This window comes from Erinaceus europaeus, chromosome 3, assembly GCF_950295315.1.
Source record: "Erinaceus europaeus chromosome 3, mEriEur2.1, whole genome shotgun sequence".
NCBI lineage: Eukaryota > Metazoa > Chordata > Mammalia > Eulipotyphla > Erinaceidae > Erinaceus > Erinaceus europaeus.
Genome location: NC_080164.1, coordinates 38,896,721 through 38,913,149, shown reverse-complemented (window position 1 = coordinate 38,913,149; position 16,429 = coordinate 38,896,721). Strand labels below are relative to the sequence as shown.

The 16,429-nt window shown below is 39.8% G+C and overlaps 1 protein-coding gene across 6 annotated transcripts in view; it reads left to right on the top strand.

Annotated features, from left to right (window-relative positions):
- Nucleotides 1–16,429, top strand: part of DCDC2C (doublecortin domain containing 2C) — a 203,194-nt gene that overhangs the window by 5,740 nt on the left and 181,025 nt on the right. For all 6 annotated transcript variants that reach the window (XM_060187039.1, XM_060187037.1, XM_060187036.1 and 3 more), the window contains exon 2: nt 12,991–13,042. In XM_060187039.1, the coding sequence (XP_060043022.1) occupies nt 12,991–13,042 (52 nt within the window). The remainder of the gene's footprint in view (nt 1–12,990; nt 13,043–16,429) is intronic.

Below are 16,429 nucleotides of genomic sequence, written 5' to 3'. Positions count from 1 at the left end.
CTAGCTATTGTCTGGGGAGATGATGTCATGGCTGCATAAAGGACCAGAAAGCTGGATCAGGGAAGATAGTAGCTCCCAAATATGGGGAAGGTATATAAATATTGTTGACTGTAAACCCTATTGATTTGATGTGATCTGAGGCCCATATTCAGCTTAGGATCCTATGTGACCTCTGCATCCCTGTAGATCTGAGCTCACATTCTGTGGTCATGAGTAGGAACGTTCCAAGCTGCCCAAATATCAGAACCCATCTTCCTCAGGTGTAGCATAGAGTATTTTGTTTATCCTCCCTTTGGAGGATGGAACATTCTCTATGATTGTTGATCCAAGTTGAGGGCAAGGTCCTATGGGGGCCCACAAAGGGCCCATCTCCTTAATGTTGTTCCTATTAGAGATGGCTGGTAACACTGAAGAGAGGTATTTATTTGAGGTCTAGGCCCATCATATCTGTTTGAGAATCTCAAGATTCTTCTACTAGGACCCCAGATGATTGGGTGGGCTGATAGTGACTAAAAAGTCATCGTTAAAGTATGTCAGTCTCTTGCCCTTATTCAGCTTTTGTAGTTCTTGCTTTGATAAGGATAGCTTGGGAGTGAGTGAGGGGAGTATAATAGAAAATAGGTGAGGAGGGTATCTAAGTCTAAGTAGACACTATTATGAACTTCATACTGACTCACTGTAGACTATTGTGTACTTTTGCTTTCAGGTATATATTTTGCCCTAATTTATGGATACATGTGAACATATGCTCTATCTCATGGGACCTGGTCTACATCTAGGTTTTGGGACTTTGTTAGGAGGTGAACCACCTGGAATGGAATTAGAGAATTGTTGGTATGCTTCTGGATTCTGCTTGTGAGACCTTCTGTTTTCTGTTTTTTTTTTTAATTTTTAATTTTTATTTAAGAAAGAATAAGTTAACAAAACCATAGGGTAGGAGGGGTACAACTCCACACAATTCCCACCACCCAATTTCCATATCCCACCCCCTCCCCTGATAGCTTTCCCATTCTCTATCCCTCTGGGAGCATGGACCCAGGGTCCTTGTGGGTTGCAGAAGGTGGAAGGTCTGGCTTCTGTAATTGCTTCCCTGCTGAACATGGGCGTTGACTGGTCTGTCCATATTCCCAGTCTGCCTCTCTCTTTCCCTAGTAGGGTGGGCCTCTGGGGAAGCGGAGCTCCAGGACACATTGGTGGGGTCTTCAGTCCAGGGAAGCCTGGCCGGCATCCTATGGCATCTGGAACATGGTGACTGAAAAGAGAGTTAACATACAAGGCTAAACAAATTGTTGAGCAATCATGGACCCAAAGCTTGGAACAGTGGAGAGTAAGTGTTAGGGGGGTACTCACTGCAAACTCTAGTGTACTTCTGTTTTCAGGTATATATTTTGCAGTAGTTTATGGATACGTGTGAACATATGCTCTCTCTCACAGAACCTGGTGTATATATAGGTTTTGGGACTTTGTTAGAAAGTGAACCACCTGGGATGGAATTAGAGTATACTATGAAAGGAAAGGTCTCACCTGAGTAATGAAGCTGAAGGGTTGTCATTCCTCACCTGAAGTCTCTGGACACAGTCTGAGTTGAAGCATGTTGAGGTGGCAATCATTGTGTTGATTAGGTTGCAATCGGCAGATTGATATGGATTGGGAGAGGCATATGGGAAAGTGGTCCCTATCCAAAGGTTCAAGGACTGGGAGAAATATAGGCTCTATAGTGGAGATGTGAGGTTCCTGCTGTCTTAGGATTCAAAAAGACAATGGATAGTTAATGTTATCATCACATTATTTGGTAATTGGGTTAACTTTGAAAAATCCTTTTGTTAGGGTTTGCGGTACAGTACCCAGTATCTTGTATATAGCTGTGTTATTGATTGCTTCTGATCTACTTGGTCTAGGCTTTTGAGAGAGTCCGCATATCAAATATACAGCCTATATATTAAAAAGACTCAGTCTGTGTTTTAAAAACTTGGAGACATACAATTAATTTCCCCCTCTTATATTAATTAACTAGTGATTTATATGACTACATTTTATTAGGAGTGTACATAAACACCATTCCCACCACCAAAGACTGTGACCCATCCCTCCTACCCACTCCCACCCCCCACTGGCCCGGGAAGCTGCATGTCTACCCCTCACCACAGGGTTTTTACTTTGGTGCCCTAGACCTTCTGTTTTTATCATCACATTGGGTTCGCTTGTGTTGCTTGCGATGTGTTATGTTTGCATGTCCACTGTTGGCTTGGCACCCCCCTGCTTCTAGGACATTGGTTTGGTCTCCCCACCCCCCCACATTTGGTTTAGTCCTTGCTGGTTCCTGCTTTTTTCTTCTCCCCGCCCCCTATCGTATGTATTTCCTTTGTTCCTGACTCTTCTGCTAGAGGAGAGAGATGCAGGACAGAATTGTGTTGTGATTAGAAGAGATTAGTTTTTTGAACCGCATCCCCACTCGTCAATAAAGAGATACTGCTTCTCGGCTCAGCCATGAGTCCTTGGTCGTCTCTGTCTCCCATCCGCGAAGCTAATCCAGCAGAGAATCCTATGAAAGGAAAGGTCTCACCCAAGTAATGAGGCTGAAGGGTTGACATTCCATGCCTGATGTCTCTGGACACTGTCTGTAGTGAAGCATGCTGAGGTGGTACTCATTGCGTTGATTAGGTTGGGATCAGTGGATGCAATATCATCTGGTATGAACTGAGAGAAGTATGCAGGAAAGTATGCCCCACCTTAGAGGTTCCAGGACTGGGGGATATATAGGCTCTATAGAGGAAGTGGGAGTTTCCTGCTCTCTTAGGGTTTAAGAAGGCAATAGGATTATTGCTATAATCACATTAATTGGCAATTGGGTTAACTTTGAAAAATCTCTTTGTTAGGATTTTCTGTATCATACACAACATCACCATAATTTATGTCCTTTGACATTATTTGTGTATAGGTGTGCCACCAGTTGCTTCTGTTCTCCTTGGTCTAAGCTTTTTTTTTTTTTTTAATTTAAGAAAGGATTAATTAACAAAACCATAGGGTAGGAGGGTTACAACTCCACACAATTCCCACCACCCAATCTCCATATGCCACCCCCTCCCCTGATAGCTTTCCCGTTCTCCATCCCTCTGGGAGCATGGACCCAGGGTCATTGTGGGTTGCAGAAGGTAGAAGGTCTGGCTTCTGTAATTGCTTCCCCGCTGAACATGGGCGTTGACTGGTTGGTCCATACTCCCAGTCTGCCTCTCTCTTTCCCTAGTAGGGTGTGTCTCTGGGGAAGCTGAGCTCCAGGACACATTGGTGGGGTCTTCAATCCAGGGAAGCCTGGCCAGCATCCTGATGGCATCTGGAACCTGGTGACTGAAAAGAGAGTTAACATACGAATCCAAACAAATTGTTAAGCAATCACGGACCCAAAGCTTGGAATAGTGGAGAGGAAGTGTTAGGGAGGTACTCACTGCAAACTCTAGTGTACTTCTGTTTTCAGGTATGTATTTTGCAGTAGTTTATAGATACGTGTGAAGATATGCTCTCTCTCACAAAACCTGGTGTATATCTAGGTTTTGGGACTTTGTTAGAAAGGGTGGGAGTGGGTGGGAGGGATGGGTCACTGTCTTTTGGTGGTGGGAATGGTGTTTATGTACACTCCTAGCAAAATGTAGACATATAAATCACTAGTTAATTAATATAAGAGGGGGAAAATCAATTGTATGTCTCAAAGTTTTTCAAAACACAAACTGAATCTTTTTAATATATAGGCTGTGTATCTGATATGCAGACTCTCTCAAAAGCCTTGACCAAGTAGATCAGAAGCAACCAATAACACAGCTATATACAAGATACTGGGTACTGTACTGCAAACCCTAACAAAAGGACTTTTCAAAGTTAACCCAATTACCAAATAATGTGATGATAACATTAACTATCCATTGTCTTTTTGAACCTTAAGACAGCAGGAACCTCACATATCCACTATAGAGTCCCTACTTCCCCCAGTCCTGGAACCCTTGGATAGGGCCCACTTTCCCATATGCCTCTCCCAATCCATATCAAATAATATTGCATCCGCTGATCACAACCTAACCAACGCAACAATTTCCACCTCAACATGCTTCACTTCAGACTGTGTCCAGAGACTTCACGTGTGGAATGACACCCTTCAGCTTCATTACTCGGGTGAGACCTTTCCTTTCATACTATACTCTAATTTCATCTCAGGTGGTTCACTTTCTAACAAAGTCCCTGGGGTTATACCCCAAGGACTCCATAACACCCAACCAAAAAGAGGTGTGTACTCCTATGTTCATAGCAGCACAATTCATAATAGCTAAAACCTGGAAGCAACCCAGGTGCCCAACAACAGATGAGTGGCTGAGAAAGCTGTGGTATATATACACAATGGAATACTATACAACTATCAAGAACAATGAACCCACCTTCTCTGACCCATCTTGGACAGAGCTAGAAGGAATTATGTTAAGTGAGCTAAGTCAGAAAGATAAAGATGAGTATGGGATGATCCCACTCATCAACAGAAGTTGAGAAAGAAGATCAGAAAGGGAAACTAAAAGCAGCATCTGACCAAATTGTAAGTAGGGCACCAAAGTAAAAACCCTGTGGTGAGGGGTAGACATGCAGCTTCCTGGTCTAAGCTTTTAAGAGTCAACATATCAAAGACTCAGCCTATGGTCTGTGCATTAAAAACTTTGAGACGTTCAATGAATTTTTCCCCTCTCATATTAATTAAATAGTGATCTATATGACTACAAATTAATAGGAGTGTACATAAACACCATTCCCATCACAGAGAAACTGTGTCCCATCCCCACCCTCCCCACCCCATGAAGCCTAACATCCACCCTTACCCTCAACCCAGGGTTTTACTTTGGTGCCCTAAGAATTGCCTTTTTTTTTTTTTTTTTTTTAGAGGTCCCATCTTCTCTTCCTTTCCAAGCTACACACAATCCTATTACTACATCCAAATGTCCTTCTCTTTTTTCCTTTTCTCTCTCTGGGTTGTGTTGGAGTTGGAGTTCAGCACCCTCTTATTTGTTTCCTCCTGTCACTTTACTCCCAATGGGAGTATGAATCAAAACTATTTTTGGGCTTCAGAAGGTTGGAGTTCTGACTTCTGTAATTGCTTCTCTACTGGACATGGGCATTGGTAAGTTGACCCAAACCCCCAGCCTGGTAACTTAAATATTTAGAAAACTACATATGCAAACATATATTTAGAGCTCCTTGAACAATTTAAGCCCCGTGTCAGAATTTGATCGTTTTACACATCTGATACATTAAATACTTAGGCTAAAGAAAATATATATACTTAGAGCTATGGTCTACACAGTTAGAGAACTTGAAGTATTGAATTGATTTTGCCCCTGACCTATTAAATTAGTAGTGATTTATAATATTGTAAATTAGTAGGATTGCTATTTCATGCCTTACCCACCACCAAAGGTCTGGGTCTCCCCCTCACACATCCCTTTAGATAACCACAATAGTTTTCCATAGTCTTAAGCCAAATATTTTCAATGCTATTTTTTATTGGAGGCATTAATGGTGTACAATAGATCTAGTTGTTGGTACATGTGTAAAATTTCTCAGTTTTCTAAAAAACACTCTCACCCCCAGCCTAGATCCTCCTCCACCATCATGCACCATGGCCTGAATGTTACCCCCTTTCCAATAGAATCCTTTATTTTGGTGTAATACCTCAAAGCCAGTTCTAGTTCTACTCTTTGTTTCCCCTTTTTGTTCTTATTTTTTTATTTTCTGTCCATGAGTGAGATCATCCTATATTCATCCTCCTCTTTCTAGTTTATCTTCCGTTAGACAATGTTAGAAAGGGTTGGGAAAGGAATCCGGGAGGCTTCAAATCTTCAGTGGAGGTAATCTTTCTTTTAAAAAATTTTAAAAATATTTATTCCCTTTTGTTGCCCTAGTTTTATTGTTGTAGTTATTATTGTTGCTGTTGGATAGGACAGAGAGAAAAGGAGAGAGGAGGGGGAGACTGAGAGGGGGAGAGAAAGACACCTGCAGACCTGCTTCACACCTTGTGAAGCAACTCCCCTGAAGGTGGGGGTGGGGGCTCCAACCGGGATCCTTACGCTGGTCCTTGCGCTTAACCCGCTGCGCTACCGCCGGACTCCTGGAGGTAATCTTTTTTTTTTTTCTGAAAAGCTATTATTATTATTATTATTTATTTTCCCTTCTGTTGCCCTTCTTGTTTAACATTTTTGTGGTTATTGATGTCGTTCTTGGTGGATAGGACAGAGATAAATGGAGAGAGGAGGGGAAGACAGAGAGGGCGAGAGAAAGACACCTGCAGATTTGCTTCACTGCCTGTGAAGCGACTCTCCTGCAGGTGGGGAGCCAGGGGCTCTAACCGGATCCTTACACTGGTCCTTGCGCTTTGCTCCACGTGCGCTTAACCCGCTGCGCCACCGCCCACTCCCAGAGGTCATCTTTTTAAGAAGATCTGCTCTAGGAAGTTGGGTGGTGGTGCAGCAGGTTGAGTGTACTCATTACCATCCATAAGGACTTGGGTTCAAGCCTCCAGTCCCCACCTGCAAGGGGAAACTTCACAAGTGCTGAAACAGTGCTGCTGGTGTCTCTCTTTCTCTATCTCTTCCATCCCTCTCAATTTGTCTCTGTACTACTAAAGGAAAACAAACAAACAACAACAACAACAAAGAAGAAGAAGTCACCAGGAGCAGTGGTGTTGGACAGATAGAGACTGGATGTTGGCACACGGTTAGAGCACCCACATCACAGCACACAAGGACTGGGATTCAGACTCCTGTCTGCATCTGCAGGGGGAAACTTGATGAGTGATGATGCAGTGCTGCAGGTGCCCTTCTCCATCTCTGTCTCCCTATCCCATATCAAGTTCTCTGTCTCTATCCAAAATAAATAAATTTAAAAAATGGACAAATAAGAAATTTGAAGCATAAACCATGCAACAAGATAGTGAAGAATGCCTACATCAAAATCCAAGAAAGGAAGATCATTTGAAGACAAGAGCACAGTATCTGAGACTACTTTGGTCTGGGATTACTATCAACTGGGAACAAAGAGCTGGAGAAGCGTGTTAAGGTTAAGCAGATAAGGATAATATCTAGGGCAGAGTAATGATGCACTTGGTAGATTGATATGTAACAACATGCAAGGATGTGGTTTGAGCCTCTGGCTCCCACCTGTAGGGGGAAGGCTTCACCTGCAATGAAGCAGTATTGCAGATATCTCTCTTTATCTTGCTCTGTCTTAAACTTCCCTCTCAGTTTTTCTCTGTCCTTATTTCAATAAATGAATAAGTATATTAAGAGAAAAACTTGCTGGGGAGATAGCATAGTGGTTATACAAAAAAGACTTTTTATGCCCAAGGCATCAAGTCCCAGCACCAAAAAGCCTGAGCTGACTGAACACTATTCTGGCAAAAAACAAAACAAAGCAAAATAAACAAAAAAATAACAATAAGCAAACCAACACCTAAACTGACTTGAAACTATGTAGCCAACCAAGAATAGTTCAAAGTCCTCGTAACTAAAAAATACTATGTTGGGGCGGGGGCAGGCGGTGGAGTACTGGGTTAAGTGCACATAGTACAAAAGACAGAGACAGGTGCAAGGATCCTTGTTTCAGCCCCCGGCTCCCCACTTACAAGGGGGTCGCCTCACAAGTGCTGAAGCAGGTCTGCAGGAATCTATCTTTCTCTACCCCTTTACCCCTCTCTATCTTCCTCTCTTCTCTCAATTTCTCTCTGCCCTATCCGAACAACAATAACAACAAAAATAGAAAAATGGCTGCCAGGAGCAGTGGATTTGTGCACAGATATAGAGCCCCAGTGATAACCCTGGAGGAAAAAAAAAATACTAGGGGAAAAAAGTTCATTTGGATAGTATGCTGCTTTGGCATGCACAGAGTCTAGGTTTGAGCCTGACTCCCACTGCAGGAAGCTGTGGTCTCTTTAATCTTTCTTGATCTGTCTATAAATAAACACATGATTTTATTTTAAAGAATCAGGTCTGGGTCACCGGTACATGTCTTGTCTGAGACTCATTTTCTGGGGTGTTAGGGTTACCCATGTATTTCTGATGAGTGCAGTTATTAAAGAGTAGTGGGTCCACTTCACAGCTTTCTTTCCTATAAGACTATCTACAGAGGACCAACATACCTATGATTTCTGTAATCCTTCCACATTAATCAGTACTGGTCTTCTGTACACACACTGGTTGCTAGTCAAAGACAGAGAGATTCCCTCCCTTGTTTTTGCTGAAATCAAGACAGGAAGCTCAAAGGGATGCTAGCTGCCCTGGGCGATAATACTGGTGTGTAATTTCCAGGGCTGTATGGAAACTGATTGACTATATTCAGGTTGTCAACTGGGCTGAGAATGCCCATTTAGAATGTTGATTCTTGTTCAGCATGGTGGCATTGTAATCCCTCTGAAATCTTGTTGCATAAGAGGCTGTACAACATCATTCTATCTGTAATCTTGAATTTTCTTTTTTATTCTGTGTATTTTTTATTTATTAGTGATTTAATAATGGTTTGTAAGATCATAAGAACACCTACCACTATCATTTTGTTCTCCTCTGTCCAAGGATAACCATCATAGTTTCCACAAAGTCTTAGAGACAAGTTGGCTACTAATCCCCCCCCCATTTCATGTGTTTCAATACTTTTAAAAATATTTATTTATTAATTATTTTTTCCCCAAGAGGACTTTAGGCTCCTTACCATCTCTCTGAATTTTCTTGGTTAACTGTAATAATGTCACCAACTTATTGTTAACTTTCAGTGTTTTGTGGGATATGTTTTGTATGCAGGAGAGTATTTGTCCTTATGCATAATTTTGATGTAATTTAAGGACTAGTAGTGAAATAAACATCTGTGTAAATCATAACACAGATTAAAAGAGCATTGTCAGTATTTTAACACTTCCCACTTCCGTGCTCAGCTTTTGCCCAAGGTAATTACTATTTCTACTTTTGTAATAATCATCCTTTTGTAATAATCTTTCTCTGAAAGAGGGATAGAATTTTAGTACTGATTGTGTGCTTTATATAAATACAATTATGTTGCATACATTTCTGTGACTTGTTTTCTTTTGCACAATAATTTGCCTGTGAGACTCATCCATGTTGATGACACATAGTTGTAGATCACTAGTCTTCTTCTTTTTTTTTTTTTTTTTTACTGTGAATAATACTGTTATGTATTATTTCACTAATATTCCAGTTAACTTATCCAGTCTGTTGTTGGGTAATTTGGGTTGATTTAAATTTTATACTAAAATAAACACTGCTGTAAATATTCATTTATATGTCTTCTACTACATTTGAGTAAGACTTCATCTAGGAGGGTATATAAATTTTCTGTTGCTATATAACCATTAGCTAAAGCTTATTGGCATATTACATGTATTGTCTTGCATTTCTGTGGTCAGGAATTCAATGACAGCTCAGCTGCTTGGTTCTGGTTCAGAGACTCCACTGAGGTTGAATTCCAGATGTGCTCAGACAGTCATATAACAGCTTGACCAGATGGTGCTGTCAGGATTTCTCATGTGGATATGTCAGGAGGCTTCATTCTGTATATGGGTCTCTCCAAAGGTGACCTGGTAGCAGTCTCTTTCCATAGCAAGTGACCAAGTTAAGTCAGTCTGAAGCTACAGTGTCTGTGCTAATGCCATTCTTCTCTGATGCTGTCTTCCCTCCCCACTTCCAAGTTTATCCTTGACTATATGCTGGGTATGACTTTTAAGTTATCTGTAGAAATCACCTGAGGCCAGCATGGCATTGTCTTTTACCAAAGTGGAGTTTTGTGAGTCATGGCTACCTGTGTCATTTTCTATTCATGATTCTCTTAATATAATTAACTGTGGAGGTGCTTCTCTGCCCTTGTTCCTGAGGGTTAAGGCATTGCCACAAAGGCTCTGTTACAACCCTAACTTTATAGAGAGATTTAAGTGTTTATTTAAAATGTTTTGGACTCATGGGGAAAATATTGAGAAGGATTTTGGAGTTGTTTCCCCCAGATTTCTTAATTGTTTTGTTTCTGTAAGGAAGGAATAGTGATTCAGCTTCCTGAGCTGGATGCTAGGATTGGGGATGGGGTAGGATGTGGTTGATAGCCTTGATTATTTTGTATTATCTGTGTTTCACCATTTTCTATAAGATAGATGGGTGATATCTTTGTGTTAAGTTCAATGTGGAGAGGTATTTGGATTTCATTTTCATCACTACACTTTTAGATCAATGAAGTATGAAATAAGAATCCAGACTTTGGTGAATAAAGCCCTGAAAAATGTCTTGGCTAGGTTTCCAGTAGTATCAGTAAACTAGCACTTGTTGGAATGTATATTCTGTAATTACTGAGCCATCAGCAGTTAACATTAATTTTCTCTAGCAAATAATCTCCTAATTGTGCCATCAGCAAGTGAATTTCATAGTGAAACTTGATGATATGTTCACTATCTTATAGCTTTTCTCATGATAATGACTATGAAATATTACATAAAAAAGACAAATACCATGGAATTTATCCCAAATCCAAGCAATATTCAAACATATCTTATGTTTTCTAGAATAGATGAATTTGAGAAGAACAATATACTTTTTTTCTCTTCTATAAACAAAATAGTACAAACTAGTGGTTACTAAAAATATCCTGCCAGGCCTAAAACTATAATTTTTTTTCTTTAAATACTCTGTTGAGGGACGATGGTTTACAGTACAGTTATTGTCACATAGGTACAACCTCTCATCACCCAGTGATAAGTATCTAGGTGTCTGCAAGATATCTCAACTTAAGTCCCTTTTTCTCCATCATAACATGGACCCCAACACTCCTTCATCTCATCACCATCCCTCCTTCCCAGAGCCCTTTGCTTTAGTGCAGTACACTGTAGCCAATCCAAATTTCACCTTATGTTTCCTCTTGTAATTATGGGTTTTGGTAGTGAAGAAAGTCATACTTACACCAATATCTAAATTAGAATTTTAGGAAGATCCCAAATGATTTGAATTATAGTAGGAATATTAACCTATCCACTTTGTGCATTTGTAGATAAGATAAAAATGCAAGTGCTAATTTAAGCTGAACTGTCATCTTCTGTTTACACCCCATCCTTTATTTCAAATGTTTCTTGAAAAATTATTTTATTTGATAGGGACAGAGAGAAATCCAGAAAGTAGGGGAGTAAGAGAGGGAGGGAGAAAGACATACTCCCAGAGGATAATCAACAGGGGAAGTAAGCCAGAGGGCTCTGTACCCCATTCCACCAGGACCCAAAGTGTTGGTCACCAGGAGTCTTGTTTTTATACCATTAATGAAGGAGAAACAAATCTGGATAACACCAGAAGAAGCTATGCATGGTTTCACTTATTTTAGATAAAGGAAAAAAGGAAAGACACTTGAAAATTGTAATAGGTGTAGGTGGGAACTAGAAAAAAAGCGAAGGCAGGACAGTTGGAAAAAAAAACGAGGAAAAATATATATGTAGATATATAGTTATAGAATTATCCTGTATCAGTGACCTTGGGAGAACCACTGTTTCCAGTGGAGGGGATGGGGCACAGAACTCTGGTGGTGGAAACTCTATGGGACTATACCCCTATTATCTTAAAAAATGAAAATCAATTAAAATCAATATTAAATCTCTAAAAAAAAAAAAGAAAGGGAGACAGACATAGCACTACTACACTGCTTGTGAAGCTTCTTACTCTCTGTAGGTGGGGGGACTGGTGGTTCAAATGCAGGTCCTTGTGCATTGTAATAAGTGAGCTAACCAGGTGCACCACTGCTTGACATCCTTGAATCTCTTTCTCTCTCTTTTTGAATCTCTCTTCTTACTCTCATTTGATTCTTGAAGACTTGTGATACAGAAAAGAAGGGAAGTGTGAGGAGAGAGCAGTGAATGTAGTCTTTGAGCAGTAGACCTAGGTTGAACTGAATCCTGACCTTTCTTCTTTTCTTAGCTGAGTAATATTTAGTAACTAAAGCAACCTTGCAGACTAAGTTTCTCAAGAATAAAATGGGATATATGAATACTCCATGGTGTTGCTGAAAGAAGTAAATGAGTGCAGAATTTCTGACTTGCCTAATTGGATAAAGCTTGGTTTCTTCCTCTTTTAGATTCACTGAAGGCATCAAGGAGGGGACTTGACTTAGTCTCTACTTCAAATACATGCTCTTCATTTCATGCCCAAGGACACCCCAAGCAAACTCCTCCAAATATTTAGCATAGCGACTCCAGTACCCTTCCCCTCTGAAGAATTATTTCCGTCTCTTTTTGTTCTATTATTTTTCTGGACTGAAATGTTGAATATTAAGTAGCATTTTGAGTTTCTGCTGAATTTCTTCTGCCATAGTTTTTACTTTTTGTTTCCACTGATTTTCTAATAAATTGTCTCAACAGAAGATTCACATTCATGATGAAATATGGAATTTGGAGGTTTGAAGCCTATTCAAAACATTTTTATATATTGATGACTAGGTGAAATATATTTGCACATTCATATATGGTCTATGTTTATTTTTAGAGAGAGAGGGAGAAAAGTAGAAGAAAGAGGAAGATGTAGAGAGAGGAGGGAAGGAGAGAGGGAGAGAGAGAGAGCAAAGACATACAGCACTGTTTCACTGTGATTTACTGTTTGTGAAACTACCCCTTTTCCAGTGTCCATGGCACTTCTATTTGGTATCAATGCTGGAATTCAGGGCTTCAAAAACATAATAAAGAATCTTTTTCTTTTTTTTTGATACAACAGAGAGAAATCGAGAGAGGAGGGGAAGACAGAGAGGGAGAGAGAAAGATAGACACCTGCAGACCTGCTTCACCACTTGTGAAGTTACCCCCCTGCAGGTGGGGAGCCAGGGGCTTGAACCAGGATCCTTGCATGAGTCCTTGCACTTCATACTATGTGCACTTAACCTGGTGGTTTAAAGAGGTTTATATGTTTGATGTATGTATCTTTTAACTTATGTTTTCTTCTTTTTCAGTTATATTCATATTGTTCCAAGAAAACCTATGAAGATGAAAAAATTTAAGGAAGTAAGTGTTCACTGATAAGTACTAAAGGTGAAAAAATAGGGTGATTTAGTAAAGATTGAAATGTCGGGATTGAATAGTTGGATATTTTTTTTTAACCAAATCAGCACTTTGTAGGGAATGCTTATAAACTCTGAACAAATCAGAACAAAAGGATGAATATAGGATGATCTCACTCAGACAGAAGTTGAAAAACAAGATGAGAAGAGAAAACAACACCAAGTTGCAAATGCTACCGTGATGCTAACCTGACATCCCTGGGCAGATGACATCACCAATGTGTCCTGGAACCCTACCTCTCCAGAACCCTACACGACTAAGGAAAGATAGAAATAGGTTGGGGGTATGGATCAACTGGTCAATGCCTATGTCCAGAGGAGAGACAATTACAGAACCCAGACCTTCCACCTTCTGCACCTCATAAAGATCTCTGGTCCATACTTGCAGAGGGATAAAGAATAGGGAAAGATGGCATAATGGTTGTGCAAAGAGATTCTTATTCCTGAGGTTCCAAAGTCTCAGGTTCATGGTAAATTCACCTTCTTTACTTCATCTTGGATGGAGCACAAAGATATCATGACAGAAAAGGATGAATATGAGATGGTCTCACTCATAAACAAAAGTTGAAAAGCAAGATTAGAAGGGAAAACTCTAAGCAGAACTTGGACTGGAGTTGGTGTATTGCACCAAAGTAAAAGACTGTGGTTGGGGGAAGGGTTCATTCAGGTCCTGAAACAAGATGGCAGAGGAGGACTTAGTGGGGGTTGCATTGTTACGTGAAAATATTATGTATGTACAGCTATTGTATTTTATTGCTGACTGTAAACTATCAATCCCCCAACAAAGAAATTAAGGAAGAAAAAAGTCACATTGCACTCAAAGCCAGAATTCACTGCATGAACTTGTCATGCTTGTCAAAGAACTTACATAACTAAATAACAGAAGTTAGTAAAAATACTCTAAGACCATTATTAGGAAGAGAGTAATCTTTGAGATTTCACTGTGCAATTATTTATGAAAGTTTTCACGTATATGTTGGGGGATTTAGAAAGATGGGTGTCAAAAAACGTTATTTTAAGGTGCCTAATGTTGAAGCTCATTATAATGCTAAATTTAAAGTCTTGCTCTAAGTTTACAGCGTTTTTGTAGCTGATAGACATTTGAAAGGTTTCAGGATAAAACTTTCCGTCACTCTTCACTTGATTCTTAGTAAAACAGAAAGAAAAACATAAAAAAGAGACTCAATGATAGGTGATTGACCTGTCTAGAAGAGAAGCAATTATAGAAGCCAGAATTCCCACCTCTGCACCCCTAAAAGAATTTTGGTCCATACTCCTAGGGGGGAGGAGAACTGTTAGGGGAAAATAGCCAGAGGGGCTCTGAACCTCAATTCCATCAGAACATGGAGATAGAAGAGGAAAAAAGGAAGGACACTTGGAAGTATTAATAGGTATAGGTGTGGCTTAGAAAGTAAGAGAAGGCAGGGCCATAAGAAAAAATAATAAAAAAAATAAAAAAAGAAAGAAAAAATAATCAAATATATATATATATATATATAGTAGTATTCAACCCATATGTGTGATCTTGGGAGAACTACTGTAGATTCTAATAGAGGGAATGAGGATTCAAAACTCATGTGGTGACAACAGTGTGGAATTATTGACCTGAGGGCTGGCTGGTGGTTCACCTGGTTAAGTGCCCGTATCACCATGTGCAAAGACCAGGGTTTGAGCTTCTGCTCCCCACTGCAGAGGGAATGCTTCATGAGTGGTGAAGCAGATCTGCAGGTGTCTAACTTTCTCTCCCCCTTTCTAACTCCCCTCCTCTTTCAACTTCTCTCTGTCCTGTCAAATAAAAATAGAAAAAACAAAAACAAAAACAAAAAAAAAAAGGAAAAAATTGCCACTGGGAACAGTGGATTTGTAGTGCAGACACAGAGCCCCAGTGATAACCATGATGGCAAAAAAAATATAGCCCTGTTATTTTATACTTTTGTAAATCAATATTAAATCATTAATAAAAACAGTAGGCTTTATGTTTAGGTAGTAAAAGAAGAGACCCACTTTTTATGATCATTTTTTATATTAGTGACTTAATATTGATTTATAAAATTATAACAGGGGTATAATTTTGCACAACTACCAGAGTTCTGTATCCCCATTCTTGGAAGGTTGCAAATATGAGTTGACTTATTTTTATAACTCTTTCTCTCTACATATATATATAAATTTATACATATACGTATATTTAGTTGTTCTCACATCTTTATTCCTATTCTTGTTGTAGGCACTTGCTAACTGGTCTCTGTACACTACCCTTGCCACTTTCCAGGAAGATCACATTACTTCCTCTGCTCAAACACTTTAAAGCATGCATCTTTGCTCCAAAAGGATGGAACAAAATCATCTATTCACTTGAATTTTAAAGCTCTCTTTTCTTGGTTCTTGTTTCAATCTTCAGACAAACTTTTTACCACTCTATCATCTATGTTCAGGCTCCAGTTTGAAATCAGGAAGTGTGAAGTCTCCCAGTGTGGTCGTTCCCATAGACAGGATTTTGTGTATACTGTTTTCCCTGTTTTATTTAATATTTCTTCCTGTTCTCAAATGACCAATTTCCCCCTTATAATCTTAAACCTAGATGGCCCTTCCTCCAGGAATCTTACATCTCTTTTCTGTCCCATGCAGATGTCACTCTATGCTTGCCCTGATATCAGAAGCCCTCATCCTAGTGCTGTGTGTGCTTGCTTATAAGTTAATTGTGTCGTAAGTTAATTGTTTGGTTGTCTATGTTCCTCCTAGGGTGCTCTCAGCTCTCCAAGGTCAGATATGATGATGATTTTGTTCATCCTTGCATGTCTATGATTTAGCACAGTTTCTACCAAATGGTGAATCTTTCAGAAATATGTTTTAAATAAACTAGTAAAACAATGACAGAAAAATGCCCTTAGGAAATCTGATAGTCTGGAAGGATTTCAGGGGGAAATTATTTTCCTGTTTCTTGAGTCCTTAGCTGTTTTTATAGGTCAGTTGCTCTGATTTGCAAAGTCAGCAATTGGTGGTGGTGGGAAGAGGGGGCAGGGGATGGATATTTAGTGGATTAATCCCGACATATAAATCCATTACGGAGTTCCTTTGTGGGAACATGGCATATAAATAAACTGTCAGACTGTTGACACCTATGATGATCATGTGATCAAATTCAGTTCAGTCCCCAGAGAGTGAATGTTTTACTCCCTACTCTGGGGCTGCTCTTGGTCCTTAGTCTCCAAGGAAGTTACGGGATTTGTTGACAGGCCCTGGCCATAGTGTGGAGGACCCAAGTTACTGAGCTTTGTCCTGAGTGATACAGAGCTTGGAGTGGTGGTAGTGAATGTTATATCAGTCTTTA